The sequence below is a fragment of the Dipodomys ordii genome, unplaced genomic scaffold (genome assembly GCF_000151885.1).
Source record: "Dipodomys ordii isolate 6190 unplaced genomic scaffold, Dord_2.0 Scaffold17, whole genome shotgun sequence".
Classification (NCBI taxonomy): Eukaryota; Metazoa; Chordata; class Mammalia; order Rodentia; family Heteromyidae; genus Dipodomys; species Dipodomys ordii.
Genome location: NW_012267233.1, coordinates 11170669 through 11185317, shown reverse-complemented (window position 1 = coordinate 11185317; position 14649 = coordinate 11170669). Strand labels below are relative to the sequence as shown.

The 14649-nt window shown below is 37.3% G+C and overlaps 1 protein-coding gene across 1 annotated transcript in view; it reads right to left on the bottom strand.

Moving 5' to 3' along the window:
- Nucleotides 1-14649, bottom strand: part of Rgs22 (regulator of G-protein signaling 22) — a 99287-nt gene that overhangs the window by 35302 nt on the left and 49336 nt on the right. Inside the window, exon 15 of the mRNA XM_013012450.1 lies at nt 1274-1468. Within this exon, the coding sequence (XP_012867904.1) occupies nt 1274-1468 (195 nt within the window). The remainder of the gene's footprint in view (nt 1-1273; nt 1469-14649) is intronic.

Sequence of the window (14649 nt, the reverse complement as noted above, 5' to 3'; positions counted from 1 at the left end):
CCCCCATCAACGTTGTAAAGTTCGTTTTCGACATAACGACTTGTACATCTCATTGTTGCAATGGGTCCACCTGTATCCCTATTTAAACGATTTGTTTTTCCCCTTCCTCTCCACAAATTATACCGACATTAAATACAGTGAAAGCAGGGTTATACTGTGGGGGAGGGACATACAAAGCAACAAAGAAATAATCTTATAAATGTGTTAGAAACAATCGCAAGAAAGAAAAAAACATTTGAATACATATCTTAGGGTTCATTTCCCTAACATCACCTTATCTGATCTTTTCTGCTTTACTCAGACATATACTAGATATTGCAAATAAGGGAAACTATGGGACCTATGTTTCTTTGGGCCTGGCTTTGTCATCCTTGCTCACGGGCCATGATAATCTTCTCTGTATCATTCCAATTTTAGCATATGTGCTGCTGAAGCCAGCACAGTCGTAAGTTGTTTCAGTCACAATCCAGTAAAATAACTCCCCTCTTAGTTGTTTAGGTATTAACTCTATCTTGGTCATATAATTATCCTCCTGGTACAAGATGTGACCAGCAAATAGGTGGGTAGATATGCACGAAGAGTAGCAATATAGACAGCAGAATTCTGTCTGAAATGACTTCATGTTTAGGGTGCATACATTAAAAAATACCCAAGGACAGTTTTAATTTGTGAGTCAAAGCAATAAGAATAATGAAAATATTCAAGCACCAGGGCTTTAAATGACCTCTTTTTGAATGAAAAAAAAAAAAACACTGAAACTTTCATCCAATCAAGCAGTCTGAACATCTGGGTGTACTTTAAAATAGAAGCACTGAAGTCAGAGCATTGCCTTTCATAATACATAGGAAGCATTTATATTTTCCATGGGTGTAATATTTACTGTAACCCACCCAGCATAAAATGAAATGGTTTTTTTCCCCATTAATCAGCATTAAGACTACTGCTGAGAAATGTCAGGAAAGGACAAAAACAGTATATTTTCATGGCATATTTTGCTGGGTCACAGAAAATCAAAACTCGGGTTTCCTTCTTCTGACATATTTGTACAGAGAACCAAAAACAAAAAAAGACAGGGATTTACATCTTCTTTTAGGAGACAATAGAGAAACTGTCCAGAAACAAAAATAAATATTTTCCTTGCTTAAGTGGAATCTTCTCAAATCTTAATTCTACAGCCCAGGTGCATGTAGACCTTTTTTCCATTTTTCTCCTGTGAGTTTCTCCTGTGAGCAGCCTGGTGAAAAGCTCCCACCATTCCTTAGTGTCATCATACCTTTCTGTAGGTAACTTGGTCTGACTTCACCATCTTTGACCAGGGCTCCAGCAGGATGAGAAGAATATACTCCTCTGCTGTGTCAAAAAGGTCTTCAAATGGTGGTTGTATTTTCATATAAATTTCTTTTTTCTTTTCCTGTTCAAGTCCAATATCAAAAGTGGCTGATGGCGCAACGTAGGTGGCAAAAAGATACTAAGAGGGGGGAGGAGGAGGAGAGAGAGATTGGGAGAAACCACAAAAGTTAGCCCATCAGAGTCCTCAGGGAGGGCATTTGTAAACTACTGCGAAAAGGCAAACAAGCTTTTTTATTTTTAAAGATTATCTTTAAGTAGTTGTACAAAGGAGTTTCCATTTAACAAAGCAGTTTTTTAATATATCGGGATCAATGTCACCCCTTTCAACATTCTCACCCATCACCTCCCCTACCCACCCTTCCCCCACTCTTCTTAATTTGTAGGATATATGTTGTGTTCTTGACTGCGTTTCCCTCCTCTTTTCCTCTTCTTTGGTCTACCTCACCCCACTCCTTTCAAGTACCCATTTCCAGTGTTTATTTTGTTGAACTTCGACTGTCTCTCTAAGCAATTACAGAGTTCTCCCTTGAATCTACTGCATTTAATTCATTTCTATACCACCCAATGCATTTACTTATAGGTTAATAAGCCAAATTTAGCTTCTATAGCTAAGGAAAAACATACACCCTTTGTTTCTCTGGACCTGACTTACTTCACTTGACATAGTTTTTTTCAGGTCCTTTCATTTCTTTACAAATAATCCAATATCATTCTAATGAATGAGAAAAATTCCATTATATATGTATATATATGTATATATATATATATATATTTCTTGATCCATTCATCCATTGAGGAGTATCTGGGCTGATTCCATACCTTGGATATAGTGAATAGTGCTGCAATGAACTTAGTTGTGCTGGCAGCTTTATTGTAGCCTGGTTTGTAATCTTTGGGATAAATGCCCAGGAGTAGAATTGCTGAATCATACGGTACTTGAATTTTTATTTTTTTGTGGAACCTCCATGTTGCTTTTTTTCTTGAAAATATGGGTAAACTACTTAAGACAAAGCAGCTTTTTGAAATATAAAAACTAGTTTTGCTTATCTTTGTCTACTTTCTCATGTAAGTAGCATTTGGTCATTTTTTTTCACAGATGACAAAATGCTAAAGGTATACAATTATTATGGTCAATCTGAGATTACAAATATCCCTGTTCTCTTACCTTCACCAAAAAATGTGTGTACTTTGTGGAAACCAGAGGCAAGAACACAGTAGGGTTGGAAATCTGGTCCTTGGTCTTCTAGTGTAGACACCAGACCATTACCCTACCTAATTGAATTAGAGTTCTAAGACTCTTACTAATTTCCTTTTTTGTCCTAAAATGTCTCCATCCATCCTGGACTATGGAAGGTATACAGAAGGTGATAAGAATAAATGGAAATGACTGAGCACTGGTGGCTTAAGCCTGTAATCCTAGCTGAAAATGTGAGGATAGAAGTTTGAAATCAGTCTGAGTAGAAAAGTCTCCAAGGGGCTGGGAAGGTGGCTCAGTGTTAGAGTGCTTGCCTTGCATGCATGAGGCCCTGGGTTCGAGTCCTCAGCACCACATAAGCAGAAAAAGCTGGCAGTGGCACTGTGGCTCAAGTGGTAGAGCACTAGCCTTGAGCTGAAGAGGTATGGCTCAAGTTTAAGTCCCAGTACTAGACCTGGGCACACACACGTGCACATGCACACACACACACAAATAAAAATACTAATAATAAATGGATGGTACACACAGAACTTCAAAAATCTTCCACAATGTCTACCCAATGTTATTCATCTGTTTTGTCATTCAATTGTTTATGTATGTGGAGCAATTTGGTAGCATTTTATTTTAAAGTTTTATATAGTAGAGATGTCAAACCACTCTCATTCACAGATTTCAGTTTTAAACTGTTTGAAAGACCACAATGTTGAACAGCAGCACAAAATAGTGTTCAGAGGAAGGAAACACAAGAGTTATTTTAGATGTCCTGTTTAACTAGGTAATCTAGAATTTTTATGATTGTGAGGATTGGAGACTTCCTCCTTAAAACACTGTTACATAATCTGCTGGGAAGAAAACTACAAAGTGAACCATTTACCAAATGACTTGATAATATTTAAAATGAAATTGTCCCCTCCCCCCCCACTGTATGTGACAAAGTTTTCTAATCTTGGAATTAACTGAAGATAATGATTTGTAAATCTAACAAGTTGGGATTGCATCAGATTCAAGTCCATTCTTAAACATTGTCATAGTTTTAAGCTTTAAAGTACATAAGTCAAACTATCAAATTTAGGTAAATTAAGAAACTACAAATTAAAATTACCAAACTAACATTTTAAAATGTTTCTTGAGCTGAAGGTGCAGCTCAGTGGCAGAATGTGCCAAGCATATGTGAGGACTTGGGTTCATTCCCCAGCATAGCAAACTCCTGAGTCTCCTTCCTTCCCCTCCCCTTCCTTCTCTCTCCTTCTTCTTCTCCTTCCTTCCTTCCTTCTTTCCTTTTCCTTTTGGTTGTTACTGTTTTTGGCAGACAATTGCACAAAAATGCAGGTAATTTATTTGTCCTCCTACTTTCATTTACTTATTTATTTTCCTTCCTCACTGGCAGTAGATCAGAATACTGTTTATTATCACCTGAGTTATTTCTCTTTCTTCAAGCATCATCCTCCAGTATGATTCCTCGTCAGACTACAGAGTAAATTTATAGTGCATTCAACTGACGTACAGCACTTTAATTTCTCTAACAATCAAGTGTCAATCTTCAAGTGGATAAATGACTATATATACCAAACACAAGAGCTACACATAAGTACGTAAGAAAAAATTGAATCTTAAAATCTTTATAAAACAAAATGCTTAAAAAAAGGATACAGGTTAACCCATTGTAACAGTGAGATGTACAAAACACCAAGTTGAAAATGAACTTTACAACTTCGGCTGAGGGGGAGGGTAGTTGTGGAGGTGGGAGGGAAGGGATGGTAGGGGAAAACAAAGGAGGTGACAACAATGCTCAATAGGAAATGTACTCCTTACCTTGCTCATTTAACTGTAACCCTTCTGTACAGCATTTTTACAATAAAAGACATACAAAAAATATGTTAAAAATCACTACATTGAACTAAGCTGATTCAATGATGAAATACAAAGATTATATATACAGTCTGATTATCTATGTTTCAATATCCTGGGTCGTTTGCTGCTTTATTGGCCACCCAGCTCTTCCAGTTTCAACCACAGAGTAAATAACAATGCAGCTCATGGTGAAGAGAAACAGTGAAAAGGCTCCCTTCATATTCCAGCCAGCCACTCTCATTCACAGTAATGCAGAGATTCACTCATACACAGCTGTGGCTGACAGGATTCCAATTTAAACATTAACCTTCCATGCTTTAACAGCCCAGCAGGAAACATTTCCAGAAGGGACACAAGCATGGCCTGTCTGTGATCAGACTGCCTGGCACTGCACACAACATGGCTCTGAACTCCATCTCTCCTGGAGACGCTCAAAGGTTATGTAATCAGGAAACACACGCTGGGCGGCCTGCCGGCACCCCTCTACACCTGTGCCTGTGACTCACTTTCTTGGCAACTCTCAAAAACGGGAGGGAGAGCAACTCCTCTCCCGAAAAAAAAAAAAAGTCTTTTATGGTCTTGAAATTCTTAGAGTTCATTTTCACTCAGCTCTTAAGACTATCTGATTTTTAACAAGACTAGCAAGAAAAAAGATGTAGGATCTATATTGTGCAGAGAGGAGGAAATGTTGAATTAGAGGGGAAAAAAAGGATGGGGATAGAAATTGGAAGAAATGAAGACCAAAAATAACATAAAGGGGGTGGGAGAGGGAAAATGTTTTTTAAAATAATGCATATCAGTTGTACAAAATAATATTCCATTATGGCATTTTTATTACTGCATATTGAGTACAGTATAGGGTTTATTTAAAAAATGAAGATTCTATATATGAAAGAAAACATGTGATATTTGTCTGGGTCTGCTTATTTAACTTAACATGATGATCTAAATTTCCATCTTTTATTACTCAAATGACATAATTTCATTTTCCATTCATTTATTTGTTGATAACATTAACTTGCTATTGTGACCACAATAAATGCGAATGTGCAGATATCTCTATTGTATGCTGACTGACATTCTTTCATATGCATATACCCAGAGGTGGTAAAAACAAGACCATATGTTAATGCTATTTTTATTTTTTAAAAAACTTATCATTAGCTGCATTAATTTAGAGTTCCACTAAAATTGTAAAAAACAATGTTTTGATAAATATTTAACTTTCTAATAGGTATTAAAATATGAATGCTAGCCAGGCGCCAGTGATTCATGCCTGTAATCCTAGCTACTCAGAGGCTGAGATGTGAGGATCTCTGTTCAAAGCCAGCCCAGGCAGGAAAGTCCATGAGACTCTCACCTCTAATTAACCACCAGAAAACCGGAAGTGGCACTGTGACTCAAGTAGTAGAGTGCTTGCTTTGAGCTGAATATCTCAGAGACAGTGCCCAGGCCCAGAGTTCATGCCCCATTACCAACAATAACAACAACAAAAAGAATGCTATTTGATTTTCATTATATGCAGGGAAAATGTTTCTATATATATGCCTCTTCAAGGAAATTTCAGAGGCTTCATTAGAGACAATATTCTAAAGATAATATACTTTGTTCTGCACTACTCAAGAGATGGACCAAATAAATTATGACATTTACCATTGTAATTTACATCTTTTCTAATCCTTTCTGATACATAAGGCCTACAGAAATGAAATTGTTTTTTAAAATATCAAAAGCACAAGGGAAAAGTAAAGAAAGAAGTGACATTGTCCAAAAAAATGTACTCATAACCTTACTTATAAAATGGTAAGCCTTCTGTACAACACTTCATTAATAGCAATAAAATTATATATTTTTTAAATTTCAAAAGCAGCTGCGCACAAATGACTCATGCCTATAATCCTAGCTACTCAGTAAATTGAGCTCTGAAGATCGTGGTTCAAAGCCAACCAAAGCTTGTGAGACTCATCTCCAATTAACTACCAAAAAGGTCAAAAGTGGAGCATGGTTCAAATAGGAGAGTACTAGCTTGTAGCCATGCCAGGGAGAATGCCCTAGCCCTGAGTTCAAGCCCCAGGCCTGGCGCGCGCGCGCGCGCACACACACACACACACACACACACACACACACAGAATGAGAAAGAGAGAGAGAGAGAGTGAGAGTGCAAATAATAATGATAATGAAATACTTTCTACAACTGTTTACACTATTTAGGTTGGTCTTTGTACCAAAGACTGGCAGCTATGGGGTTTGACTCTATAGAGAAATAGCCAGAAACGCACTCTTCCTGTGCTAAAGGTGAGCAGAGTCTTGGGAAGGCAGCTTTTCTGTAAGTAGGGGCTTTTTGATGAGCTGCAGCTTGACACTTGCCTGTGTTCCAATGAAAACAAGAACAATTTCTGTACAGCCTTAAAAGGCAAAGTCAAGTATAATACTAAATGTTGTAGCATATGTGTTGATTTGTTATGTTCCATTTCAGCTGTTAGTTATGTTAATGAAATAGTTTCGCATATTTCCCCTTGGTTATTTATTGTAATGATCATGTGTATGTATCTTTCTATGATTGCCTGGTAACACAAATTGCATGATGTTTTGCTGTCACCACCAGGCCATGACTGGAAGTAAGAAAAGAAACATAACTTTGAAATGATATGACTTAAAATGAGCCCCTAAGTACACTATGGACAAACTTATAGTGTGCTATGAGACCTTAACATTAGCTAATTGGACATCTAGCAGATCACATCACCAAGTTAATTGAAACTGAGGCCACTAAGTACATTTTCTTTTGAATGGTCTAACCATGAAGATATGATAAATGTAATGATACAGTTAATTTCTTTGTTTTGTTCGTTACAGAAGGTATACATGTATCAAGTCACCACACTATACTCCATAAATATGCACAACTATGTGTTAATTTTAAAAATTAACTTAAACAATAAGTTTTCTTTTTCTTTTCTTTTTATTTTGTCAGTTGAGGGGCTTGAACTCTGGGCCTGAGCTCTGTTCCTCAGCTCTTCAGCTCAAGGCTGGCACTCTACCACTTGAGCCATAGCACCACTTCTGATTTTCTGGTGGTTTATTGGAGATAAGAGTCTCATGGACTTTCCTCCCCGGGCTGTCTGAACCGCAGTCCTCAGATCTCAGCCTCCTGAGTAGCTAGGATTACCGGTGTGAGCCACCAGCACATGGCTAACCATAGGTTTTCAATATAGCTTATTAAAGTAGTCCAGACATTAGAAGAGAACATTCATGCTTCAGCATTTTATGCTATTAACAAGTCCACTTTTCTTAGAACCATTTCTATAGTAGAAGGCATCTTAATATGCATCTTGCAAATTCTTCTAGTGATGCTCACCAAGGGAGTATAGGAAATAAAAAGCTGCCTGCTTGCCATTGCTGTTTCCTTCTACCTATGGGCAGATAGCTGGGGTTCTGCCTAATGATCTGACAGGGCAGAATCAACAAAGACCTGGAAAGAGAGACAGACACCCCACTGTTCTTCATAGACATAGACAGTTCTTCAGATGCTGTAAAAAATCCTCCAGCTACTGACATATGCAAAGCGTTTTCCTCAAGCTCATAGTAAACAATCAACAGGAACTGATCATTTTAGAGCAAAGCAAGTTTTCTTTGTAGGTGTAAGCTGGGCCTCTTAAGCAGTCTCTAAAAGACAGACAGTCCTGAAGGTGGTGGGTCAGGGTTTCCAACTCTAATATTACAGAAATTTTAAATGGAGATCAGACTGATACTTTCCTTGTCATTATCTCTCTCTTCTCACTATAAGCAACCATATGTTAGCTCATCACTGCTTTCAAGAGTCAATTCAGTCAATATTCAGAAGTTCTGTGAATCAATTGTTAAGCTTAAATAAATTGTATTTTTAAACTAAAAATGAATATTCAAGACCTCGTTGCTTCCTTATGACTCTATTGTTTTACTATTCTTCATGAACTTTCCTTTATTTACCTCTGTTGGACCTGTATGGTGGAAATATTGCATGGTGTGTTACTGAACCTCTCGAATTCTTCATCCAGTGCCAACACCATGGCAGGTTGAAATCAAGCACGTTGAGAGCACTTACACCCAGATATCAGATTCAGGGGGCTTCCTTTTAAATATTTACCACATCACTGATTACAAGGCAAACATAGTTCACCCTTCCTATCATGATCACTAAAGAAAGAGAAACTAAGTGGGAAAAAGGTGAATGATACTAGCTAAATTCAAATATTTCCTGAAGGTGAAGCCATAATGCTTGAATATAGCAATTCACAGAATATGACAATTAATGAGTTTTTTAAAAATAAATTCTGTGTGATTTACATCCATCTATAAAATTTTTGTTTAAAAAAGAGCCCTGTGCTGGCTCACACCTGTAATCCTAGCTACTCAGATGGTTGAGATCTGAGGATCAAGGCTCAAAGTACCTAGGCCTTGAGCTGAAGTCTCAGGACCAGCACACAAAAAGGGGAGGGAGAATAGTAATGTTCCTTTTAATAGTTACTTTAAAGGTGTGGAGCATAAGGGAGGCGGAGGGAGGGGTTGTCAAGAAGCTTATCTTTAAATTTGTCCCTACATTGTGAACAATAAAAAAGAGTGATGCTAAACTTTAAATGTTAAATTCAAGCTAAGCTTAATAAGTGAATCAGTCCTCCTAAGAAAGCACAAAGAATGGTTTTGAAGTAGAAACATTAAAACATTAAGAGAAATAAAATTGGTATTACTGGGTCTTCATTCAATATCTGGACCCTAAGGCAACCCAAATCACGTCACAGATAATCTTAAACACAACAAAGCACATGTCATTACTCTGTGAAACAACAAAACCATATTGCTGTACTTGAAGGCCGATAGCAAGCTAACATGTGATCCTTTCAACTAGGCTCAATAACTCTATCCTTGGAATTTATATAAAACAATGAGATGAACTTGTGCTCCAAAAAGCTAAAGGCACAAGAGTCCCTAGAGATATTTCTAAAAGGAATATAAATGCCATAATACAGGATGCTTTCAGAAATTTCAAAATATTTACTTCTGCAAAAAGACAAGTCTGTTTTCATAACCGTTCACAGCTCCAGTGGGCACAGAACATTATTATCTGAGTTCATGTGAGGCAGAAAATGAAAATAATGAGCAAGTTCAGCAATCCAACACTTTTTTTCTGGAGAAGGAAAAAATGATTATTTTTAATGACTTCTTATATCCCATTAGGAGCTCAAAACACATTACTGAGGAGCTTTGCCGAGAGGGAATAAATTACAGATGGAGCTTTTCCACAAAATGGATTTTCATGTGAAGAACCTTAGGCTTTTCAATAGGAATCTTAAAGATGAGATCTAGGGATTGCAACATCCCGGTACTGAAAGGCAAACTACTGCAGAGATCAACACAAGATGGAATTGCACAAAGAAGATAATGTGATGACAATCAAACAATTTCTGCCAGTGGCACAGACACTGTGAAGGAGAATTCAAAGCAAAAGAACCTAGGAAAATGCCAATAGGATAAAACAATAAAATAAACTTGAATCATTTTGGACAGAACAAAAAATCGGAAGGGAGAAACAGAACATGTTAAGTAAAGCCCAAAGCAAACTATAAACTCAGGGGATAGACTAGATTTTTAAGACTAACTTGGGCCATTGCTGCAGAATCAATCAAGTACACGATAGAATAAATTAGATAAGCAGTCTAAGGGAATCCAAGAAATAGGTGTTTGATCCCTTAACAAAAGCAAGGTGAGTATTTAATGGTTTTAACCTCTAGTAATTTCTTGGAAATCAATGAACAAGGAATAATTGAAAGAGTAAAGTACAATTATACTAACATTTTTAGTTCAAATAAAAACCCATCTAAGCTATCTATGCTAACAAAGAACAAAAGACTTGATATGTAAAGCCAGAGCATGAAATAACAACGAGAAAATTATGCGACATTAACTGGTAACTACACCTCAGAAAACAAGCTTTCATGTTGCAGGTTGCCTGAAGTCATAAGAGGGGTCATTAACTGTATGATCCCTGTGAATGTTCTCTACATCAAGATGTGTCAGGTTGACCAGAGGCCTAGGGGAGAAGACATCTCAAAACAATGGTTTAAGAACAAACAAGATCTGCCTCTTTGAGTTGTCTCTTTCTGGGATGCTGATCAACTTATCTTGACTAGAACATTTGGTTGTCAGATGTTCTGGTACCTTCATTGTAAATTCTGCAAGCTAGTTGTCTTTAGAAAATGGCTCCTAGGGAACCTTATGCATTGCTGGTGGGAGTGTAAACTTGTTCAACCACTTTGGAAAGCAGTATGGAGGTTCCTCAAAAGACTCCACATAGAGCTCCCCTATGACCCAGCAATCCCACTTTTGGGCATTTACCCAAATGATCACAAACAAGACCACACTAAAGCTACCAGCACGACTATGTTTATTGCAGCATTATTTACCATAGCTAAGATATGGAACCAACCCAGATACCCCTCAGTAGATGAATGGATCAAGAAAATGTGGCATATATACACAATGGAATTCTATGCCTCCATCAGAAAGAATGACATTGCCCCATTTGTTAGGAAATGGAAAAAATGATATTAAGTGAAATAAGCCAGGCCCAAAGAAACATAGGTCCCATAACTAGTATATGTCTGAGTCAAGTAGAAAAGGTCAGATAAGTTGATGTTAGTGGAAAGAACACCAAGATATGTATTCAAATGTTTTTTGGGTTTTTTCCTTGCATGCAATTGTTTCTATCATATTTATGATTTCTATGTTGCTTTGTATGTACCTCCCCCACAGTATAACCTATACTTTCACTGTAGTTGATGTTGGTACAATTTGTGGAGGGGAAGGGGAAAAAAAAAAAGAACAAATCATTTAACTAGGGATACAGGTGGACCCATTGCAACAATGAGATGTACAAGTCATTATGTCGAAAAACGAACTTAACAACTTTGGTGGAGGGTGGGGGGAGGGCTAGGTGGGGAGGAGGGGAGAAGTATGGGAAGGGATGGGAAGGGGAAACAATGCTTGATAAGAAATGTACTTGTGGGCTGGGAAGGTGGCTCAGTGGTAGAGCGCTTGCCTTGCATACCTGAGGCCCTAGGTTCAATTCCTCAGCACCACATAAGCAAAAAGGAAAAAGCCGGAAGTGATGCTGTGGCTCAAGTTGTAGAGCGCTAGCCTTGAGCTGAAGAGCTGAGGGACAGTGACCAGGCCCAGAGTTCAGGCCCCACAACCGGACCCCCCCCCAAAAAAAAAGAAAGAAAAGAAATGTACTTGTTATCTTGTTTATGTAACTGTAACTCCTCTGTACGGTATCCTCACAATAAAAATAAATAAAAAATAAAAATGAAAATAAAATTTTAAAAAAAGCATTAAGAAAATGGCTCCTATCTGTTCTGAATGATATCATGTTGGTTTCATAGTTCATGTTTCAAAAACCAATTTAGAATAGGTTTCATTGTTACTCTAGGCCAATTTATTAAGAGCTCTATGTTAGGAACTAACTTGGAATGCAGGTGTAAATGTCTAAAAAACCAGAATACATTTGGGTGATGGGTATATAAGAGCTCATTAAACTATTTTCACAAAAATAAAAAAGTTGTTTTAGAAAGAAAAAAAACACCTGGCTTGCATTATAGTCAAATAATCAATGATTAAAGTGTAATCGTTAGATCTTTCACAAGCCATTCCAATTCTGAACATACATTGTAATAGGTTATCTTCATGAACTCAAAAGTCTAGTATGGAAAATATTGAGGGTAGAATTTCACATATGTTTATAAAGATATAGTCAAATATTAAAGTTAAAGATTAAACATGGTAATAAATACTTTTGAAGAGGAAATTAATAACAGTAAAACAACAATTTAAAAGTTAATAGTGTAGAATCTGGAGTCAGAATACTTGGTTCTAATTCCAAGTTCATTGTTAACTTAATGAATGTCTTCCTAATCTCTAGAATGGGGATAATAATATCTATATCCTACAACTGTCAGGAATAAAAATATCCATCTTGATTATTGTAAGAGTCTTATATAATAATTGTTATTATAACAAAACCTAAGGCAGTAACATTAAATAACTGTCACACATAGTGATATTATTCAGAAACATTCAGGGGTTGGCCTTTCTGAAGATAACAGCTTTAAAAGAGGATATTTGAAGATCCTTTTTTGATTCATAATTCTATAGTATTTAGAATCATGTCACTGAATTTAGAGAGCTGGCATAGACATCAGTAATAGAACTGGGTAACTGTAAGCCAGAAAGCTGGGTGCTGTATAGGTTCTTATTGAATCTACTTCATTAGCAAACACAACCAAATGGGATGTGAGACCAAAATCCTGCTGATTCTGTGTGCAGTGATTCAGGGTATCCAGGAATCTAAGCCTGCCTGCCACTTGAGATACCATCTCTCGGGTAACAAAAACAAATAATGTAACAAAGCTTGAATAATATCAGCCTGGCACTCAAGAAATAGCTTAATTATGAAGGCACTGGAATTTACCACAAAGCAATAAAGAATTTCATGACTTGCCAAATTCACCCATCCTTACCGCCCTCCCCCATGCACATGCCTGTGACTCTTTTAAGATGGTAGTTTCTTCTTTTGTTTGTTTGGTTTTTTGTTTGTTTGCCAGTCCTGGGGCTTGAACTCAGGGCTGGGGCACTGTCCCAGGTGGTAGGCTAGTGTGCCACTTCCAGCTTTTTCTGTTTATGTGGTACTGAGGAATCGAACCCAGGGCTTCATGTATGCTAGGCAAGTGCTCTACCACTAAGCCACATTCCAGCCTTTTTTGTTTAGTTTAGTTTTTTTTTTTAATTCATCAGTTGGTAATTCTATATTTGTTTGCATTTGATTTTGCATAACACTGGTCTCTCGCATTATACTGTAAGCGTCAAAAACCATGTTAATCTTGTCTTCCATGGGATATCTCTGTCATGACACATTAGGTATTTAAATATTTATTGAATGGATGGCTTATTCTTAATGTTGTTGATGAATGAGCCTCATTTTGTCCCTAGTTATGTGACGTTGACAAGGTTAACAGGTCAAAGATATAGTTGTTTTTTATCTATACAAATAACATGTAATTATTATGGGTTGTACATAAAGTGAAATGTACAGTGGAAAAATAGCTACTTGAAATTTTAATGTTAAAATATATTTTAATGTATACAAAAATATTTTTCCACTCTACATTTCATTTGTGCATAGCCCTTTAAGATGTTTGCATCTATAAAGATCTCAGTGAAACTTCTTCACTTCTTGAGGATTTGAGGCCTAGGCTCCTGAGCCCACAGTTCCCAGTTTCCCACAGCACTACCACTTTTCCTAGCTCATGCTTTTCATACTAGCTTTCAGTACAGTCCTTAATTCTGTCTCAAGTGAGTTCCTTTTCTATCTCAGTCATGTATTTAGATGGATATTTGTTTTATTCAGTATTTCTATAATTTTTTTATAGAGGAAGAGTTCTCAAGTAATCTGGAAAGCTACCAGAAAATAAAGTCTCTGGGAGAAACAGTCACATATTTTCTTAGTATTCATAAACAACACCATAACAACAGGCTTATTATACCCACCTAACCTAGGGAATAAAACGAGGGCGCTTGTCTTGGCCTGGATTCTATGTAAGAGGAAAAAAATACATTTCCTGAAACTTTGCAATCATGTTTCCCCTCATGTGGGTTTGGTTTTCAAATTCACACTTGTCTAATTCCACATCTTTCCAAGATAAGAAAGTAGCACTGAAACTATGTTTAGCAGAAGTACATACAAATCCCCACTAATTCAAAGAACTCATAATTCAAAATTACAAAACACACAAGGAAAGAATCTACTATGTCAGCAGAACTAATAATTAGTTCTTCCAAGAACTATTCATCATAGCATTATTGACTAGCGTGGCAGTCAGGCTCAAGGTGGCCCCCGGAAACACAGTGGCTCCGGGTATCTATCTGTGTCCTCTCATCATTTCTCCCCACAGTATGGGCATAACACGTGCTGCTGCTGCTAACCAGCAGAATTCAGCAATGGTGATGACAGGTGTGCGATTACGCATTCTAGATCACGCTGCTAACACGGGTAATGCCCATTCTGCGAGGTGATGCTCTCCTTGACTGGCTTGGAGAAGTGCCATGTTGTGAGCAGCTATGGGGAGAGGGCCCCATGGCACAGTTCTGAGGGGGCCCAGAGCGCACAGCCAGCCAAAACCAGAGGCCCTCAATTTGGCAGTGTGCTAGGAACTAAAATGTTG